At 40.7% G+C, this 19,981-nt stretch overlaps 1 protein-coding gene and 1 pseudogene across 2 annotated transcripts in view; one reads left to right on the forward strand and one right to left on the reverse strand.

The window, feature by feature from the left end:
- The first annotated feature begins 5,912 nt into the window (after positions 1–5,912).
- LOC134364510 (phosphoserine aminotransferase-like) lies at positions 5,913–8,094 on the forward strand (annotated as a pseudogene).
- Positions 8,095–17,293: 9,199 nt separating this feature from the next.
- The window catches only part of SMC5 (structural maintenance of chromosomes 5), a 103,485-nt gene continuing 100,797 nt past the window's right edge, over positions 17,294–19,981 (reverse strand). For both annotated transcript variants that reach the window (XM_063081016.1, XM_063081015.1), the window contains one exon: positions 17,294–19,647. In XM_063081016.1, the coding sequence (XP_062937086.1) occupies positions 19,507–19,647 (141 nt within the window). In that variant the 3' untranslated portion in view covers positions 17,294–19,506. The remainder of the gene's footprint in view (positions 19,648–19,981) is intronic.

Below are 19,981 nucleotides of genomic sequence, written 5' to 3' on the forward strand. Positions count from 1 at the left end.
GGTACGCTGGCAGATTGTGCATGAGGAGGAAATTTTTTGCAAGAGGGCTTTGTCAGATGGGGTGATTGAGAAGAAGGCTTGTAAAAACTGGGATAAAGCTGGGGGCTAGAGTGAAACAGGTCATGGAGCAAGCGAAAGAGAGAGGACTTATCATCATTAGGCAGTTGAGGCTGAGAGGGTGTCTGTGAACCTTGGGAGCCGTATGGAAGAATGGGAAGTTGGTTTTGTGTCTGTGGGTGCATTGCCGCAGTGCGTGCGGCGAGGTCAGCCTTACAATTCCCGCCAGTGATTGGGGAATCGTCCCTCTGGTGGGCTCTACAATGAATGACTCCTAATTCACAAGGTAAATGGGATGCCTCAATTAATGTGGAGATTAAAGCTGAGTTGGTGATTGTGTTACCCTTGGTGTTAAGCAGACCGCATTCTTTCCATATGGCGGCATGAGAGAGAAGTATATGAAAGACATATTTGGAGTCAGTGTATAAGTTAAGAGTTCTTCCTTCAGCTAGAACGCAGGCTCACATGGCGGCGGTAAGTTCGGCCTGCTGGTTGGTAGTACCCTTGGGTAAAGGTTGGGCCTCTATAACCGAATCAAGGGAGACTATGGCATACCCTGCGTAATGAGTGTTTCCTTCCTTGAATGAGGACCCATCCATGAACCATGTGAGATCAGCATGAGATAGGGGTCCCTCAGTGATAGAAGAGCAGTAAGGTATAAAATTTTGAAGTCTTTCTACGCAGCTGTGCAAAGGGGTGTTGGGGGAATCTGGTATAGGCAGTAGGGTGGCCGGATTTAGGGGTGGGCAGGTAGTGAAGGATAGGGCAGGATTTTCCAGAAACAAGGATAGGAGGGTTAGGGTTCTGGAAGGTGGGAGGGATTGGAGAGCCTTATAGGTAAGGAGATCTTTGAGGTGATGTGGTGAGAGAATGGTGAGAGGTGCCCCAAGTGTTAATTTGGATGCCTCCTTATGCAGTAACTGCCCCGCTGCTGGGCTCTTAGACAGGGTGCCCAGCCTCGTACAGTGGGGTCCAACTGTTTTGATAGGTATGCTACGGGGGCAAAGGAGGGGCCATAATTCTGTCCTCAGACGCCTAGAGCTTGTTCCGTATTTTCATGAACATAGAGGAAAAAGGGTTTAGTTAGATCAGGAAGATGAAGTGCAGGGGCCGTTAGAAGGGCCTGCCGAAGCTTGAGAAAATGGCGCTGAGGTGAGGAGAGTAAAGGTTCTTCAGGAGGACCCTTACTCATATTATAGAGAGGTCGGGCTAGCAAAGAGAAATTGGGGATCCATGCTCTGAAATATCCGGCTAGACCCAGGAAAGATAGGATCTCTGTTTTGGTTTTGGGGATGGGCAGGTCAGTAAGAAACTGTTTTCTGTCCAGGGTGATTTCCTTCTTTCCCGGGGAGAGGAGAAAACCAAGGTAGGTTACAGACGGTAAGGAGATTTGGGCCTTGGCAGGGGACACTCGATATCCCCTACCCACTAGGAAGTTAAGCAAATGGGCAGTGTCAGCTTGGGATTGTTCCCATGAGCATAGAAGGAGATCGTCCACATATTGTAATAAGGTGGACTCTGGATGGTTTAAGTGAAAAGATTTGAGGTCCTGTGCTAGGGTCTGCCCGAAAATATGAGGGCTATCCCAAAATTCCTGTGGCAGGACCGTCCAAGTGAGTTGTTCGGAGTGACGGAAGTGGGGGTCAGTCCATGTGAAGGCAAAAATGTCCTGAGTATCGGTTTCCAGGGGTATGGAAAAGAAGGCATCCTTTAAGTCCAGAACCGAGAAATGAGTAGAGGTCGCTGGGACCTTGGAAAGAAGTGTATGGATTTGATACAAGGGGGTGAATGGGAATGACAGTGGCGTTAACAAGGCAGAGATCTTGGACAAGATGAAAGGTGCCATTAGGTTTTTGTACAGCGAGTATGGGAGTATTGAAAGGGGAGTGAGTGGGACAGAGATACCCCTTTTTTAATAGGTCCTGAATGATGGGGCTTAACCCGGGGAGGGCTGTTGTGGTTAATGAATACTGAGCCTGACAAATATATTTGGGAGTGTCTTTTAGTTTTATGCGTACAGGGGAACACTGGGCCAGAGCAGGGCTGGCAGTGTCCCAAACTGTGGGGTTAACAGGGTACGTTAAGATGGGTAAGGACTTCTTTGGAGGGGTGGGATTAGTAGGATCTTGGGCTTGAACTAGAGCTAGGAGGAAGGAAACGGGGGAAGAGGAAGAGGACAGGGGCAAAGTAATGGAGACTTGAAGCCGTGATAGAATGTCCCGACCCAACAAGGGGACGGGGCATTGTGGCATGACTAGAAAGGAATGGGAGAAAACGGATTGAGTGCCTTGAAGGCAGCAGGTTAAAAGAGGGCTTTTTGGGGAAAGATTTGTTTAACTCCTACCTCGACTATAGGAGAGCTGCTGGAGGTGGTGGGGCCTTTATATTCCCTTAAGACCGAAAAGGTGGCTCCAGTGTCCAGGAGGAAAGATATTGGGTGGCCGTCCACAACCATGGATACCCTGGGCTCCTGCTTTGTTATAGAGATGGTCGGGAAGGGCCCAAGGCTCTGTCAGTCCTCCTCAGCGAGGCCCACCATAGGTGGTGTCCACGGTTCGGGGGACTGTGGGGCAGTTGGTCCCTCACCCCTTCAGGCGAGGGGGCAATCAGATCCCCAATGTCCCTTCTTTTTGCATTTTGGAAAAGGAGTGGTGGGTGGCCTGAGGGTGGGGCAAGACTTTGCCCAGTGCCCTTCCTTTCCACATTTAAAGCAGGCTCCAGGTGGAGGCTTAGAGGTGGAGGCTGTGGAAGGGCGCCCAGGGGGTTTGATAAGCTGGGCCAACATCTGGAAGTTGGCGTGGTCGGGCCTTTTGTTTTCGACGTTCCTTTTCCTCCTCCCGATTATGAAAAACCTTGAAGGCCACTGACAGGATTTTGGTCTGAGGGGTTGCAGGACCCTGCTCTAATTTTTTAAGTTTAGTTTTAATGTGGGGGTAGGATTGGGCCAGGAAATAGGTCATAAGGACATGCCGGCCGTCTTCTGAGTTGGGGTCTAAGTTAGTGTATTGTTGAAAGGCCTGAGTTAATCTATTGAGGAACTCGGAGGGAGTTTACTCCTTTTTTTGCACAATTTCTTGAATTTTTTGGAAATTGACGACCTTGCGAGCCGATTTTTTGAGGCCAATTATTAAGCAAGAGGCAAAACGGTCTCGAGCCTGGATTCCCTGGGCTGTGTTATAATCCCAATTAGGTTCCTGTTCTGGGACTGCTTGGAGGCCTGGCGGGTGATCCGGATTGGTACAATGGGTGTCAGTGGCATGAGTTTGGGCTGTATCCCAGACCCTGAAGCGTTCCTCGGGGAGGAGGGTATTGGCTAAGAGCATGAAGATGTCATGATGTGTGAGGCTGTAGGCCTGCAGGATCCATTGGAATTCTTTAATGTAGGTGGTAGGGTCGGTAGAGAAAGAGCCTAGTCTTTTTTCTAATTCTGTAAGGTCAGCTAGGGAAAAGGGAACATGGACCCTAACTACTCCTTCAGCCCCAGCTACCTCATGTAGTGGGGCAATTGTTAAAGGGATGGGGGGGTCCTCCGGAATGGGTGAAAGGGGGGCTTAGTGGGTCAGGAGTAGGGGAGGGTAAAGACGGAGGAGTGGATGGCGCAGGAGGTGCAGAAGGTGACGCGGATGATGGGGGAGGAGGAGCGGGCACCGGAGGCACTGGGGGAGGAGGAGGTCGGTAGGGTGGGGGTTCATCAGCAGGGTCGAAATCGAGGGGTGACTGTGAAGATGGTTTACAGGCTAAAAGTACTTGAGAGGGAGCACAGGAGGAGCAGAGGGTGGGGTTCTGAGCCAAGAGGCGAAAAGCCTCGATGTAGGGGATCTCCTTCCATTTTTTTAGGCACTGGCAATAGTTAAAGAGGTCTCGTAGAATGTTAGGATCTAGTGTGCCCTCAGGGGGCCATGTGTTTTGATTATCTAAAGGATAATAAGGCCAATCTTGTGTACAGAATTTGGTGAGGAGTTTGGTTGGGCTTAATATCCGGCCTGAGGGAAAGGTTGGTGAGGTTTTTCAGAAGGCATTGAAGTGGAGAGTCCCCTAGGGAGGAGGAGGAAGCGCCCATTCTGGTCTCTTAATGGGAATTTAGACAGAAATTGGACAGAGATTAGTGATAAGACAGATCCTTCGGCCGGTTGGGAAAGGCGGGATCCTAGAGGGCGTCCCTGGTAGGTCACGTCAGTCCGGGCAGGTTCAGGTATGAACCAGGAGGAGAGAAGGGAGGTGTGGGTCGTCACTCAGACCTTCACTTCTCTAGGGCAAAAGCCCGGTGCCTGAAGGAACCTAACGCTAGGATTTTCTGGTCGATCCCAGACCCGGGAGGTGGAGAGAAGAGAGTGGTGGACAGGATGGTGAAAGAGAGAAGGAGAGAACAGAATGGGGCTTTCAACCTCCAAAAATGAAAGTAAAAGTTTACCGGGGCTTTGGAATCTGTTATAGTTTGGGAATTTATGGTGGTCGTGAAGACCGTGGTAGGGTGGGGTATGGGTGTTAGGGGCTACCGGATGATCACGGCTAGACTCCCTGCGGTAGCCTGAAAAAGGGCTGGTGCCCTTTAGGAAAGGGGGCTTACCTAATTATGAGCCAATGGTGAGCGGAAGGAGCCAGCGCTGAAAAGAATGGACGAGGGTGGACCGTCAGTGGTGAGCGGTGGAAGGGAGGCCGGTCCTGGCGGGACAGAGTTCCCGAGGGGCGACTCTTAAAGTGTTGTCGCTGCGATTCGAAAAGTGTTGCCACTCGAGGGAGCCCCAAGGGGCGACTCGGAAAGTGTTGCCGCTGCGATCCAAAAGTGTTGCCACTCGAGGGAGCCCCGAGGGGCGACCCAGAAAGTGTTGCCGCTGTGATCCGAAAAGTGTCGCCGCTCGAGGGGAACTCCGTCCCGGGTTTCAGCACCAATGTAAAGGACGAGTCGACACCAGTTGACGATCCACCGGAGCGAGCTCGCTTTATTAGGCAGCACACACACATATACATAGGGCTCTAAGGGAAAGCTGATTGGTTTAAAATACAATCCCTATTTAGCATACTGCATGGGGCTTGCGGGGGAGCTGACTGGCGTGCGATTCCCGCGAATGCGGAAGAGAAGGGCAACCAGTGCCATGATGGGGTACAGCCGAGAAGGGCTTATGTGATCAGGGTGTGATCCCTTGGGGCATTTGGGTTCTTACATATGTGACTGACTTCTGATAATGCTGGTTGAATTGAATAAAGAGTACATTATAGAAAATGGAGTAAGGGAGGCTGGCAAGTTAGCTCAGTTGGTTAGAGTGCAGCCTTATAACACCAGGGTCATGGGTTCAGATCCCATACTGACAGGCTACCAAAAAAAAAAAAAAAAATTGATCAAGAAACAACCAAAAGTAGAAAAGCATAAAGAAACACGGAAGAAAGGGGGAAATATCATAATATTAATAATATTAAAGAAGTCCAGATAAAGGATGGGCTGGTGAGAATTTTTGGTCTATACTAAGAAAACAAAGAAAATAAAAAATTGGGAAATGTAGTAAGCTCAGAGAAATTTAGAGGTCAGCAACAGAAAAATGGTGAGGCAGGTCAAGCAATTTCTGGGGACCAAATGGTAGAAGGCAACCCATTGGAGGAAGAAGAATAAGACTTCCTCCCATGGGAGTGTTGTAGACTCTGCAGGAACAGGTTGGACCCTCCAAGCCAAAATTTTCTTGAGATGTTAAGATGATGCCACACACGCAGCCCAAGAGGACATAACAGGGGTTGTTACTTACATAATGAATTTTTTCAGATTAGTAGGGCAGTCCTCCCAAGATTGTCCAAAATGGCCTGAGAGAGCAAGGAAAGGAGATGGGTTTTGGGGGGGGTTATTGTGGCCAGGCGGTAGAGCCAGCATGAGGCTTCCTGAAGGCAGGCAGGGCTTAAGAAGTTTGAACTTCCTGTCAAAGAAGGAAGCCCCTGGAGCTTTCTATGAGCTTGCTCAGATGTGCGGCATGAGAGGCAAGGGGAGGGGTGAGGCTTAAAAACCATCCGAAGTCAAATATCAAAAAATGCGCTCTATTACACAAGTCCCAATCAATGCAAAATCATTTTCCAGTATTCCATTTCCACATGAAGAAGACAGAAATTAGAGAGAAAATTAAGAATTCCACTGCCCTATATTTTAAGACTAGTAAAGAGGGAGTACTGCACTGGAGAGAAAACAATATCCAATAGACACAGGAAAGTGTGAATAAGGCATGATAAGGATGACCAACTGCCCGTCTCAAAGATGATTTAAAGAGTAAATGAATTTACAGGCAAGATTGCTAAAGTGTCAGAGAACAGTTACAGAATAAAAAGTGGTAAGACAAAGATGGGAACTCATGGGACATGTTTTGTACAAAAAAGACTTCATATCAGTTTTACATTTTTTATTCATGCCTATTTTACTTGGCAAAATATTTGAGGTGATATGACCAAAATAAAGTCAGAAGTGGAAAATATATCATAAATAGAACAAGAAGAAAAATATGATCCATGTAAGAGAAGGATATGGAGTTAGATACAGAAATTCAACAATAAGGCAGTCAGTACAGTACCCCAGAGCTCAGGCTTTGAAACAAGGTAGCTGGGTTTCAAATCTCTCCTTCCAGCCACTTCCTCACTGAGCGACCTTGAGTAAATAAGTGACTTAGTTTCTGTAAGTCTTAGTTATCTCTGAAAAATGGAGATAATACCGTGACTTATAGAGTTGTTGTAATGATTAAATGAGGTATTATATATGAGGGTACTTCAAAAAGTTTGTGGAAAAGTAGAATTGGAATATAATATGAATCTCTCCATGAACTTTTTGAAGTACCCTCATATAATCTTCTGAGCATGGGGCCTGGCGATTCACCCAATGTTGGTATTAATATACTAATATCAAAAAACTTTGAGAGATGCACATTGTCCGTGTAATTGGTCCTTTCTAGCTGACTGGCTGCCCTGGCCGCCACATCTTGGATACTCAAGGCAGGTGATCAACTTCAGGTGGGCCCAACAAGCTGCCATGTTCAGTGATAACAAAAAGAATTATTAGACTACAAAGGAGTTGGCATTAGTGTTCTTGAAATGAGTCTCAGGTTGTCAGATTTCGCCAAGATTGTTAACAACACAGGAATCCTGTGTGGGAATTGTTAGCTGTTCCAGGAAACAATTTTTGTGCAAGGAGGTGGGTGTGGCCAGTTCAGCGCTGTCCCCTTAAATCTAATTGGGCTGAAAGCAGGAAGGTGTGCCTGTGTGGTGACAGGAGCTTGGTCTGCTAATGTTGCAGAAAAAGCCAACAAGTTTGAAGCTGAATATCATCCACTCTAGACTTGGGAGTTATACGAAAATTACAGATCCAGGCACCTGGAACCTCAACCCGGACACACCACCAATGTGTATAATTGCGCAAATGAGACCATGCACGGTGTGGAGTTTGACTTTATACCTGATGTCAGGGGAGCAGTACTGGTTTGCGACATGCCCTCAAACTTTCTATTCAAGCCAGTGTGTTTCCAGGTTTGGTGTGATTTTTGATGGTGCCCAGAAGAACGTTGGCTCTGCTAGGGTCACCGTGATGATCATCAGCAAGCATGTGCTGGGGTTCGACCTCAGAGAGAGCCCTTCAGTCCTGGAATACAAACTGCACGTTGGAAAGAACTCCTTGTACAACACGCTTCTGTGTTTCAGCAACGGTGTCATGGGCTTGGTTCTGGAGTGGATTAAGAACAATAGCAGGGAAGCAGCCATGGAGAAGCTGTGCTCCATCAACTCTCAAATGATTTATGAGATTACTGCTAATTTTCAAGGATTTTATGTATGTCCACTGGAGTCCCCAAATAGAAGCAAGATGAACATTCCATTCGGCATTGGAAATGCTAAAGGAGGTTATTAATGCTTTAGTAAAAAAAAGATTTCTCAGTAAAGTCTTGAACTCAGTATGATCTTCTTGGAAGGGCACAGGTCTGTGGAAGGCATCTGGGCCTCTCTGTATAATGCCGTCACAGTCAAAGATGTCCAGAAGCTGGCCTCCTCATGAACATTTTTTTGGAGATGCATCAGCTATGAACACGTCCTAACCAGTACATACTCGGCCTTTGAAAACGTACAAAATTTAAAGTAACTTGAGAATGGCTACAAAAACTTAACACACATGGTATTTTTCTCAAATGAATATGCTTATTACAGCTTCTTCTTTTTTCAAACAGAACAGTAAACCTCCATAGCTCTGCAAAGCTGGTGAAACCTAATGGCTATCTTAATTCTAACTTGAACTGTGGAAGCATTTTAAGAATCTTCCTGTTGCTTATTCCAGCTTATTTTGTCTTTGCTGCTACTTTTCCTAGCTAGATCTCAGTGTTCCAACTTGTCTATGGACTTAATTATGCAAGTTGGGATTACCTATTTCTGGAGTCACAGGAACACACAGCGTGGAGGGTAGATGGGGCCCTTTACGTGCTGAATCTAGATTCTAAATTTTAAAAAGCAGTAGGGTCCCCTGGGTTCCTCAGCTGGTGACTAAGGTCAGCATTGACCATTTGGTGAGCATTTAGGAATTCCAAGCAAAAGAGCAAAGTGTATATCTTTATACATCTATTCTCACACAGAGACAAAAGTGACATCCTATGTATGTTTATATAGTAAGTTTTGTTTTTAATACTATATAGTTTATTTCTCTATGCATTTACATCTCTAGTAATACAGTTCTCATTGATATATGTAGAGAATTTTAGAATTTGTTAAGTCCTTGACCTTGTGCATCATATATTACATCAGTAACAGTTGTGTCCCCCTCTCCAGCCCTCCCCTCCCTCCTTTTAAGCTGCTTCACATAAAAGATCTAGAAGTTCCGCGATTCACTTTTGCTCTCCTTTCAATAGGTAGAAGAGAAGGTTGGTTGGTTTATTCTTTGTTTTTTAATTATGCCATTAAACTAAAAATCTCTGTTAAACTCCCTTATCCTCTGTTCACTTGACTGTTTTCTCTGTAGTGTTTGACCAGAGTGCTTCTGTGAGTTCCAGAAGATCTTTGTTGAAGAGTCTTATTCCCTACTGTTGATCTGCTGTCGGTATTTTTTAAAAATCTTTTTGGGTGACTGGCCAGTATTAGGATCCAAACCCTTGACCTTGGTGTTACAAGGTGGTGCTCTAAACAACTGAGCTAACTGGCCAATATTTTGTCAATTTTTCATGTTGAATATGCGAAGAACATTGAAGTCCTAAAACATCGAAAAAAAAAATAGTAGATTTTGAGATTACTTGGCAAAAAGAGGGAGGGGAAGGGGGCTGCTCTTCTCCAAGCATACATTATCTCATTTAACCCTTACAAGAACCCTGCAAGGCAGGTGCCACTACTATCTCCACTTTACGGATGCTGAGTAGATACACAGAGGTGTTACATTTCTTGTCCAAGGCAGGCATTGGAGTTGGTGTCCAAGTACAGGTCTGTGTGGCTCCGAAGCCTCATGGGCTGTGCTGCACCAAGCTGCTTTTCTTTGTTACTCATTTTTTTCTTCTTTGTTATTCATTAATAGATATTGTTTGTAAAGTGGGAGAAGAGAGGAAGAACAATGAATCTTAGGAAGAATGGAAATGTGGAAGTCTACAAATGTGTAGGAGTCAGAAGAATGGAACCAAAATATAAAATACATTTGAGAATAAAAACAAACAAAAAAAAACAGATGATGAGAAAATAATGGCCATATGGACATTGTGTTAAAAAATTATGCAGTATTTGCAGAAAATTTCTTGGTTCGGTGGGGGGGAAATTGTATGTAAATGTGTAACACGTGAAGATTGCTTTTTGTAATTAAAGCCTGTGAGAAAGAGATATGAAATTGACTTGGTGAAATAAAAAGTACTTTAAAAGATAGTGCTTACTGAGAATGTTCTAACTAAAGCAGTTTTTATGGCTGTAATCTTTTAACATTTTTTTTTAAGGCAAAGGAAGACGCACAATAAATGGAAAGAATGCACTTTCTATTGCCCACTTCTTTGTCATTGTTGATTGATTGATTGATTGATTGGTTGATTGTCTTTTCCTTTCAAATGGCTATGTTCTAAGACAGTCGCAGAACACGACACTATTCTTTGGGTGTACACACAAAGTTTATTATGCCTCTGGCAACCACTCCCAATCCCAGTTTTTCAACGGTTTATGATATTCCATGAATCTCATAGATTGCCACAGTACTCACTTTAAATTCCTAAACATTTAGTTTCTGAAAAGCCACAATATCTGGCATTGAGGAGTAAGGAAGAGAAGGTGAAGAGAACGTCACAACATGAAAACAGCAATCGTGTATGATTCCAGGTTAATGCAAAGAGCAGTCAGATAGCAAAGTCCAAGAAAACAAGCCTCTCTGGTCCACTTCTGTCCTCTGACTGGTTCATGTGCCTTTCCTAATGCTCAATGAAATATAACTCAGCCCTCTCTCTATTCTCCACAGAGTTCACTTTGTACCAAAAATCGAACAGATATCGTACTCCATGGTAATACGACCTCTCCATGAAGAGTTTTTATCACTTGGAGTCTATAGCTAAGGATGGAGGCCAGAGGAAAAATAATGATCAGAACCTCTCCACCTGGGCTCTGTGGTTCCAAAAGCTTCCTGCTTGTTTTTGTAAACTGAATGCAGCCTTATACAGAATAGATTTAAATTTCCAATTTGGAATAAAAAAGATGAAAAGAAATAGGCCTAACGTCCCTCAGAAGACACCATGGTAATCAATTCACTAAGCTGGGCACTCCACTTGTCTGGTTTCTACAATCAGAGTAACGATTTGTAAGACTAGACTTTGGCTAGTCTTACAAGTAAGTGTTATAATCAGCTGAGATACTGTTTTCCTCCACAATGACAACGAATGAGTAATTCTGAACCTTACGGGAGAGTATATTTTCCAGAGGATTTTTGGTTATGGTTCTTTTCTTACTCTGTATCAAAACAGCCTTATGGTGACTCTCAGGAACTAGTATCAAAAAAGGCTATTCCATGTAATATGCAGTGCCTTTGGGTTACTCCAAACTCCCCTCTTTCATTCCAGGAGCAATAATGATGATGTGTCATTGTTGTCATGGGTACACTCCATGCAATCACACAGGGCCACACTCAGAAGGACCCCCTGCTGGGCTTATTGCTCTGCTGTCACTGTCCGAAAATTATTAATAATTTTTAACAAGGGGCTCTGTGTTTTCATTTTGCACTAGGTCCTGCAAATTATGTAGCTGGCTCTGATGGTCATATTTGAGTTCAGATACCAACTTGCTTATAGATCAGTGATGCCGACCAGGTATTTTATAACTTCACAGCTGTGAAAACCATTGGACTTGGAGTTAGAAGGGAAGAAAAATTAACAATTTAAAAAACCCTGTGTGGCCAGTGTAACTTAGGTACTTTAGGGGTGCAATCTTATTTAGTCCTGAACAATCCCTCAAGACAGGTATTATTATCCACATTTCAGTGATGAGGAAACCAAGGCTCAGAAAGATTAATGTGCATATACACTCCAAAAGGGAACACTGCAAATTATGTGAACTGATTACAAACTTGTTTAAAACATAAATATAAATACTACTATAAGGCTTTCAGAATAACAGTGTGAGAGGGTACCCTTTTATAATTAGTTTTCCTGAAGCCCACTAAAATGAAGAGGACTGGCCAGTTATGTCAGTTGATTAGAGTGCAGTGTTATAACACCATGGTCAAGGGTTCAGATTCCTGTACCAGCCAGCCACCAAAAAAATAAAATGAACAAAGAGAATCAAAAACAGAGAAAGAAACTTTGCTGACAGTGCAACTAGGAAATAGCTATGGCTTCACACAAGTCTATGATGAATATCAGTTAGGTGCAATTACATTGGGACCACACTGAAGGAGGAAGCCTAACAGCAACACTTGCTTCCTCTCCCCAGGGCAGGCAGCGTGCAGAATTTAAGCCATTTCAGACAGATGTTACTAAAAACCCTTACTCTGAAGTGATAAAGACTATGAGTGTGGCTGAGCCACAGGGAAAATGGGGCTATTTCCACAGTGAAAATGGCTGGTGAAGTAGAGGGAATATACTCAAAAACAACTTACTTGAAATTAAACCGCTTGTTGTCTCTACTCACTGACAACACTGTCTCCCTAAATACCTGTAGCTACACAACCAAGTAGAGCATCTGCATCACCAAAATCCCAGCTCAAGTTCATTATATCATTTGCAGTGAGCCTGGGTGTATAAGTACATTTCTGTCACTTATAACAACATACCTGGAACTGGTTATTTATAAGAAAACAAAATTTATTACTTACAGTTTGGAGGCTGGGAAGTCCAAAGTCCAGGGAACACGTCTGGTGAAGGCCTTCTTTGGTGATGGTTTCAGCTATGCAGAGTATCACATTGAGAAAATTGTGTGGCCCTCAGAACCATATCCAGGAGTATTATTAATTCATTCATTAGGGTATGGTCCTCAGAATCTAATCACCTCTTCAAGGCCCCACCTTTCAATTACCATAATAGGATTTCCCACCCTCTTAACAGCCACAGTGGGGATCAAACTTTTTATACACAAAACTTGGGGGACATAATTCAATCCATATCACTAGATAAACAGAGTCACAAGAAACTCACATTTGGGGGCAAATAATAAGAAGAGAGTCTGTATGACACTATTCAAATATAAATTATATGCAGGAAAAAAATACTATACAGGAGAAATGCAGTGATAGTAAAAAAAAAACAGAGTAAAAAGGAAAGAAACCTTTAAGCGACAGAAAAAATATATATATTTGGAAAAAAAAATTACTGCAGGAAATAGAATATTTCAGAAAAAACAAAAAAATATGCTGTACTTTTGTGAAGAAAACTATACATCTCTGTGGTGTATAGGAAATGTAACTAAATGGAGAGACATCTTACATTTAGATGAGAAGATGCAATATTATATAAATAGCAGTTCTTTAATTTAATCTGTAAGTTAATACAGTGCCAAACAAAATCTCAATAGATTTTAAAATGCCAAAATGATTCTAGAGTTCATCTGGAAAAATAAACCACAGGAAAATAACTAGAGGAATTCTGAGAAAGAATAAGGGTGGACTACTTCTATAAGGTAAGAATATGTACAATGAAACAATAGTAATTATAATAATAAACAATGTGGTAATAGTCCAATGTAACCCACTACAGATTGGGGTTTAGTATATGATAAAGAAGGAATTTCAAACCAGTGGAGAAAAGATCAATATTTCAATATATGGTATAGGCACAACTGCTTGTCATATGGGGGTGAGGGGGAGATGTTGGCAGCGATAGAGTGGGTGGGGGAAGCTTGATCCCTGCCTCATTCTTACATCAAAATCAATTACAGACAAAACAAAGATTTAAATTAAAAAAAAAAAAAAAAACTATGAAAATACTTAATCATGTCACCTAAAAGTGGAAAAAGCCTTTCTGAAAATGACATAAATACAAATTGAAAAATCTGACTGTAACAAAATAGAAATAAATAAACAAACACAAAAACCCATAGAAAAGTCAAGAGATATATCAGGGAAAATATTTACAACCTTATCATGGGTAAATGGCAAGATAATATATTATATGTGTGTGTGTGTGTTTTCCTCATTGCCTGTTATACAGTGCCATATTTTAGGGATATCATATATACGAGAGTACTTCAAAAAGTTTGTGGAAAAATAGAATTAAAAGATAATACTAATCCTTCCATGAACTTTTTGAAGTAAACTTGTATCCCCTAAAATGAAAAAAGTCCCTATTAGAAAGTAATGGTCATAGACCATGAAAAGGCAGTTCAAAGAAGAAACACAAATGATGAAGAAACGTAAAAATAGGCTCAACCTCACTAATACAAAAGTTTAAAGTAAAAATAAAATGCCATTTCTTGCTTATCAGAATTACAAAAATTCAAAAAAATTTGCAATATCCAATATATATTAATTACAATAAGGCTGCACTACTGTAACAGAGACCAAACGATAAAGTGGCTTAACGAAGATGCTCGTTTCTCTTCGACTTAATATTGCCAGTGAGAATGGTCCAGGACAGCTTTGCAAGTGGGGACCTTGCCCTGGGCTCCATGACTCAGCTACTCCCTCCTTCACAGGCTCTGCTCAGGTACTTCTTCTGGGGTGTCCTGTCTACCTCCTCTGAGGGCTTTTAAAGCTTTTGTTCCACAATGCCCATGGACCCTTTCAAGTGATGTCCTTCGTATCTTGCCTCCCAAACCATTTGGCTACATCATGCCCTCCCTGGCTGGTCTTAAGTGACACCAACAAGGGACAGACATTTCTTGCGTGAATGGGACTGCGATTCTTAACCTCACCCATGGGTCTCTGGCTTCTTATTCTCTCTCCTGGCAGTATGTGGAAGGCAGGGGTGTGGTCAGCAGTGATCACGACTTAAACAGCTCAAGAGAAGGCACTGTTGGAATATATGTTGTTCTACATGTATGCTTTAAATTTGGAATGGTAAACTTAATACAACTACAAAATGAATTATGGTTTATATCCTGAATACTCTGGGTAAGACTCGTTCTGTCATCATCAATGAATCACAGTAACGATCTTTGACAGAGTCATTGGAAGTCACTGGATGATGCACTGTCAGGAGTAATACTGTAAACGGCATTACATAAATGGTAGTAGAGGGCTGCATAGGCAAGATAACCTACATTGCCTGCCTCTGAGTCCCAATTCCAACATCCACTAGGTTTGTGACTTTGGACAAGTCAGTTTAATTTTCTCTAAAACTTCTTCCGCAGTGGAAAAAATGTCTGTTTTCTAAAGCTCCTATGAAAATCAAAGGAAATACATTAAAAACCAATCATTACACATGTGATAGGCAGAATCAATATTTTTAGATATTCTACATATAAATAGTCCTCATACTTTTCCTCCACTTCTATTCCGAGTACAGCAATGGTTCAGACTGTCTACTTGCTTTCAGTATCTTTCTCACACACCCTACCGTCCTCCCCATCTGATGGTCAAATGAATCATCCTGAATTGAAGTTCTAGTTGTGCTACTCTCCTGCTTAAAAAACAAAAGAAAAACAAAAACTATAAAGCTAAGAGGAAATTCTGTTCTTATCCTCCATTACCCAGCCCCACCCTACCTTCCTGTGATTTTACTACTGCGTTTAGCCATTGTTACATTTATAATTCCTTTTAAATATTCCAGCATCAGTAGTATGAGATCACGTGCGAGGTAGGTTAAATGACTAGTGCAATCAGTTGCCTTAAGTCCACACTTGAGCAGAAAGGCCATACTAGAATGGTAGCTATTATCCATGTATTGATTAATACCACACAGCTTTGTTATAGTCAGTACAGCGAATGTCAGCAACGGGTTTTTACTCAATTCATAGCTTGTAATAAGCATGAGACATATTAGAAATGGTTTCTTACCGAGAAATTAGATATTCAAGATATGTATTAATAAATTAGCTAAAATGTTCAGATCAGACATCCCAATTATTTCATGAACTAGGTGTAAGAATCCAGCAAGGCCTATACCCTTTACCTTTAGGGGTGGTTCCCAAGGCTTGAACCTCCAAGTCCTATAACCAGACATTGGGGTCTAAGGTTTTCTGGTTGTTTCATGCCCATTTAAATGATAATGGGATTATTCCTGCTTCTGGAGTGTATTACACATCTGGTGTAAGTGAACTTTTCATGCAAAGCGTGATCAAATCACCCAAACTGATAAAAGAGCTATAACTATACCATGCTTACAAAACAAGTTTTATGAACAGTTTTGTACCTACCCGTAATAGCTATTTAACAAATGTGAGTGGCAGAATTTGATCTGACTTACTTTCCTTGTAACCTGTTATGGTTAGGGGAGGAATAGTTAATGTTCATCCACTTTAAACTTGGTTAGTCTTTTACCAACAAAACCTGAGAGCTGTGCACGACCATACTGTCTTATTCAGTTGGATGTATATTTTTAACCATTATGAAAACTTCTACTTCCCATAAAACAGCCGATGACTGCCTGCCTGTATATCGATTGTTCTTTCTGAAGGCCCATTGTGAATACTCAAATCCTGTAACTTCATGAAGGCTTCCAGATTCCAGGTAGATTCCAAACCCTCTCAGTTCCAATAGTGTTTAATCTATTCACTTACTGCACTTCGAAACTTGTGTCTTGGGGGTTCACTTTATAGCACTTGATAGATTGTTTCTTCAGAGTGGAACTATATGCAGGCCACACTTTTCATCCCTCAAAGTACGCAGAATAGTGCTTTGCTCACGGTACATATAAAAAAGGATTAAATGAATGAAACATATTCAAATCACTGTCAATATTGGCAGAAACAGCATTCTTTCATGCTCTTTCAAGTACAGTTACTGAGTGCTTACTATGTGCTAAGCATTTTTCTAGACTCTGGAAAGGTAACAACACAATAAAGTCTTTGTCTTCAGAGAACTTATATTCCAGTGAACACAAATAACAAACAAAATATACCATGGTAAGTAAAGACAAATGCTACAAAGAAAAATAAAACATGGTAAGAGGATAAAAGAGTGTTTCAGGGGTGCTACGTATGATGGGAGCAGAATGGGGAGATAAGTAGGAAATCTAAAGGCTGTTTTAACTGGATATTTTAGTGATAAGAAACCTACCAAGTCTTTTATCTGGAATCATTGTCAGTAGGCCATAGGGTAATGTTATTTCTTAGGGTCTGTGGTAGAGAGTCCTGATTGTTCCCCAGTATTCACCCTTCCCTTGAGTTAACACTGGCTGGAGTTTACCTATGCAGATAGACATACAGCTAAAGACGACATATTCAAGCCTCTCTTGCAGCTAGATCAGGCTATATGACTAAATTCTGGACAAAAGCAAAATTAATGTGTGCTTCTTGTAGACAGTGCTCTTAAATGGAGTGGTCATGTCCTCCCCTTGTCCCTTTCTCCCTTCTTGATCGTTTGCACATATACAAGTTGGCAAGAGCTGAAGCAGCATATTTTTAGCAAACCTAGTGTTCCAACCTAAAAATATTTATACTTGCCTTGTAACTTGGCCTCTTTAGATGGTCTAAGCCTTTTTCATGTGTGTTTATTACTTCTTTCAGACTGTAATTTCATTGCAGGCAGACAAGGGGCTATAGTAATAGACTGCCAATCACACATTAGTGGGCACTTAATGAACTTGTTTTTTAGTAAATCTGAAACCAAAATGACTCTTAAGAAGGTTCAAAGAATGAAAAACAGCTCTTATTTAAAATCACATACACCAAAAGAATATGAAAATATGCATTTATTACCAATAAAGTAGTATTTCCCACAGGGTTTTTTCAATTACGCACACACACATACACAATAGCAGGACAAAATTACATTTTTCACATATGAAAGGTTTATACTCCAAAGAAAATATGCATATGTCCAAAAAACAATTAGAAAGCAGCAAGCAATCTTTCCTTTAACTTTCAATACAGAAAATCTTTTAACAGAGACTCTCCTTAAGCAAATCAATGAAGACTTAGTTATCTTAATGTTTTATATATCATTTTATTCATCAAATCAGGCTTTTACTTGAAGTTTTTACAATATTTGTATAATTAAAAATCTCAACTTTTGCAGAAAATATATGAAGTTATAAGTGGCTGAGACTATACTAGGCTAGACATATTGTTTTTTAATATGTTAAAATGATACATAATTTATCCTTCACAGCTCAAAATTCAATGTAAAACCAAAGATTAACTTTGTCCAGTAGAGAAATATAAATGTGTACAAAGTGTTAAGTAATTGTTGGCATAGTTAAATTGAAATGTAATTGATCATTTGTTTTCAAACATGCTTAATCTTCAAGCTTGTTTTTCACATCGAAATTTGTTTTGCAGAAATAAGATGACTGGTACTAAGACAATAATCAAACTACATGAAGCACATGTTCGTAAAGATATTTTGGTGGAAAACAAAGTATTTAACAAAAACATTTGGTAACAGGCACTTACTAAATGTTACCAAGTTTTACAGTGTTCACATGACTTGTTCACACTCGTAAAAATGTTATTTTAAAATATCTTCATACTTCATGCATTAGACAGTTTAAGAGGGGAAGGCTTTTTCTTTTAAAATTTTGTAAAGAAAAAATACCCTTTTAATGAGAAAATGTCTAAGCAAGAGGACAAAAACTTACGGTTCATTATTTTTTGAACTAATAAGAATATAAATTACAATGGCTACTGAAAAATATATAAAACCCAAACTGAATGCAATTCTTCAATTTATTCAGTCAAAAAAATAATTTTGTCATTACTGACACAGATCTACTGTTTAAAGACATGTCCTCGGACTTCTGTATTTTCTTACAAGATTTACTTTTTAAAAGAATAGAATTTGTTTGGCACTGTTAATTAGCATAACTCAGAGATAAATGATTTTCTCATGTATTTCTTTCAAGCTGAAAGAAAACTGTGTAAACTAGGTTTTCTAAGATAACGGATAGACCAACACTGTAAGGAAGGACCTATAAGCTTAAGTTCTAAAAACATTATGGTTTTACACAATTCAATGCTTTTCCCTCACTCTTTATATAACACTGAGAAATTTCAAATATAAATTGTAGAAACCAGCATATGAAATTTTAAGAAAAATCTTACTAAAAATAATTATAAAAATGCTTTCAGAAATTTAAGATATAAAATACAATTGAGTTTGAAAAAAAAAAAAACACCACCACCACCACCACCACAAAAACCCCGCACTCTTTATAAGGTTATTCTTTAAAAACCCTAGTCACCTGATTTTATTCTTTGTCAATCTTTTGGTTGCATTCTGTATCATCTAGTGGCCACCTTGTGGCATTTCAAAGAAGTACTGCCACCATTTTTGAACCTCAGTGCTTTTTTCTCCCTTTGAAATACCAATACAATTATAGCATCAAGTTTCATAAAACTTTTTAAAAGGCCCATAAAATCACATTCCTTAGTGGAGGTAAGGTAATCTTTTTTAATAGGAAGAAATGAATAGATCTCTCATAAATTATTACTATACATTAGATTAGACATCTCAATATCAATTTTTAAAAATTAAATATAACACTGGGAGAAAACTAGGACTTATGCTTTAGAATCATCTTTAGGCTCTGAAAGTAATTAAAGTTATTCTGCAATTAAAGTTTGGGGCTACCATGTCAAGTAGACCTCTTGTGATTGATAGCCCCATTTCCAGCATATCTTTGATTTGCAACAGTAAATACCTTTAACATGGGAAACCCAATGACTCATGCTCAGAGTGCTAAGAACTCAAATTCACCCAAGACTGAAAAATACTTAACTTTTACTACCAGATGATATTCCAGAGAAAGAAGTCATTACAGCCTCCACTTCATCAACCTATTTGTATTTAAAAGCAGTTTTCCAAAAACAACTGATCTTTCTAATGAATGTCCTTTTTCTCAGTTAAGCCATACTTATAAACAGAATTTAACATAAAAATTCCATAGTTCCCTTCCTTTACTTTTATTAAGAAGGCTGAGTGAAAGTAATACGGCGCCGCCGCCTTTGGAAAGCCTTTAAATTCCATCTGTTTGGCTCCAGCATATAAGGACCATTGTAGACAAACAGAACTGTCATCTTTGCAGAATAAGGAAGATTTTGCAGGAGCTGTAAATATTAAAACAGACAAACTAACATATAATAATGCCATACATTGAAAAGCATAGCTTTCCAACTTTACATGGGTACAGTCAAATATATATTTTATTTGTAATATTAATAAAACTTATAAAGCTCTCGAACACCTCAATATAAGTCTTGCCAGACTATGATCCTTACCTGAATTGGCAGACCTGAAGCCTAGCCTAAGGAATAATCAACAAGCCTGGGAGCCCTCTACATTCATGGGACAATTGGGATCATACAACTTCCTAGGCAGACCCTGGAGAAGAGTATGTCCTCCACAATTTTCCTAGGATAGATACTTTCACTTTTTATCCAC

The sequence above is a fragment of the Cynocephalus volans genome, chromosome 16 (assembly GCF_027409185.1).
Source record: "Cynocephalus volans isolate mCynVol1 chromosome 16, mCynVol1.pri, whole genome shotgun sequence".
Lineage (NCBI taxonomy): Eukaryota > Metazoa > Chordata > Mammalia > Dermoptera > Cynocephalidae > Cynocephalus > Cynocephalus volans.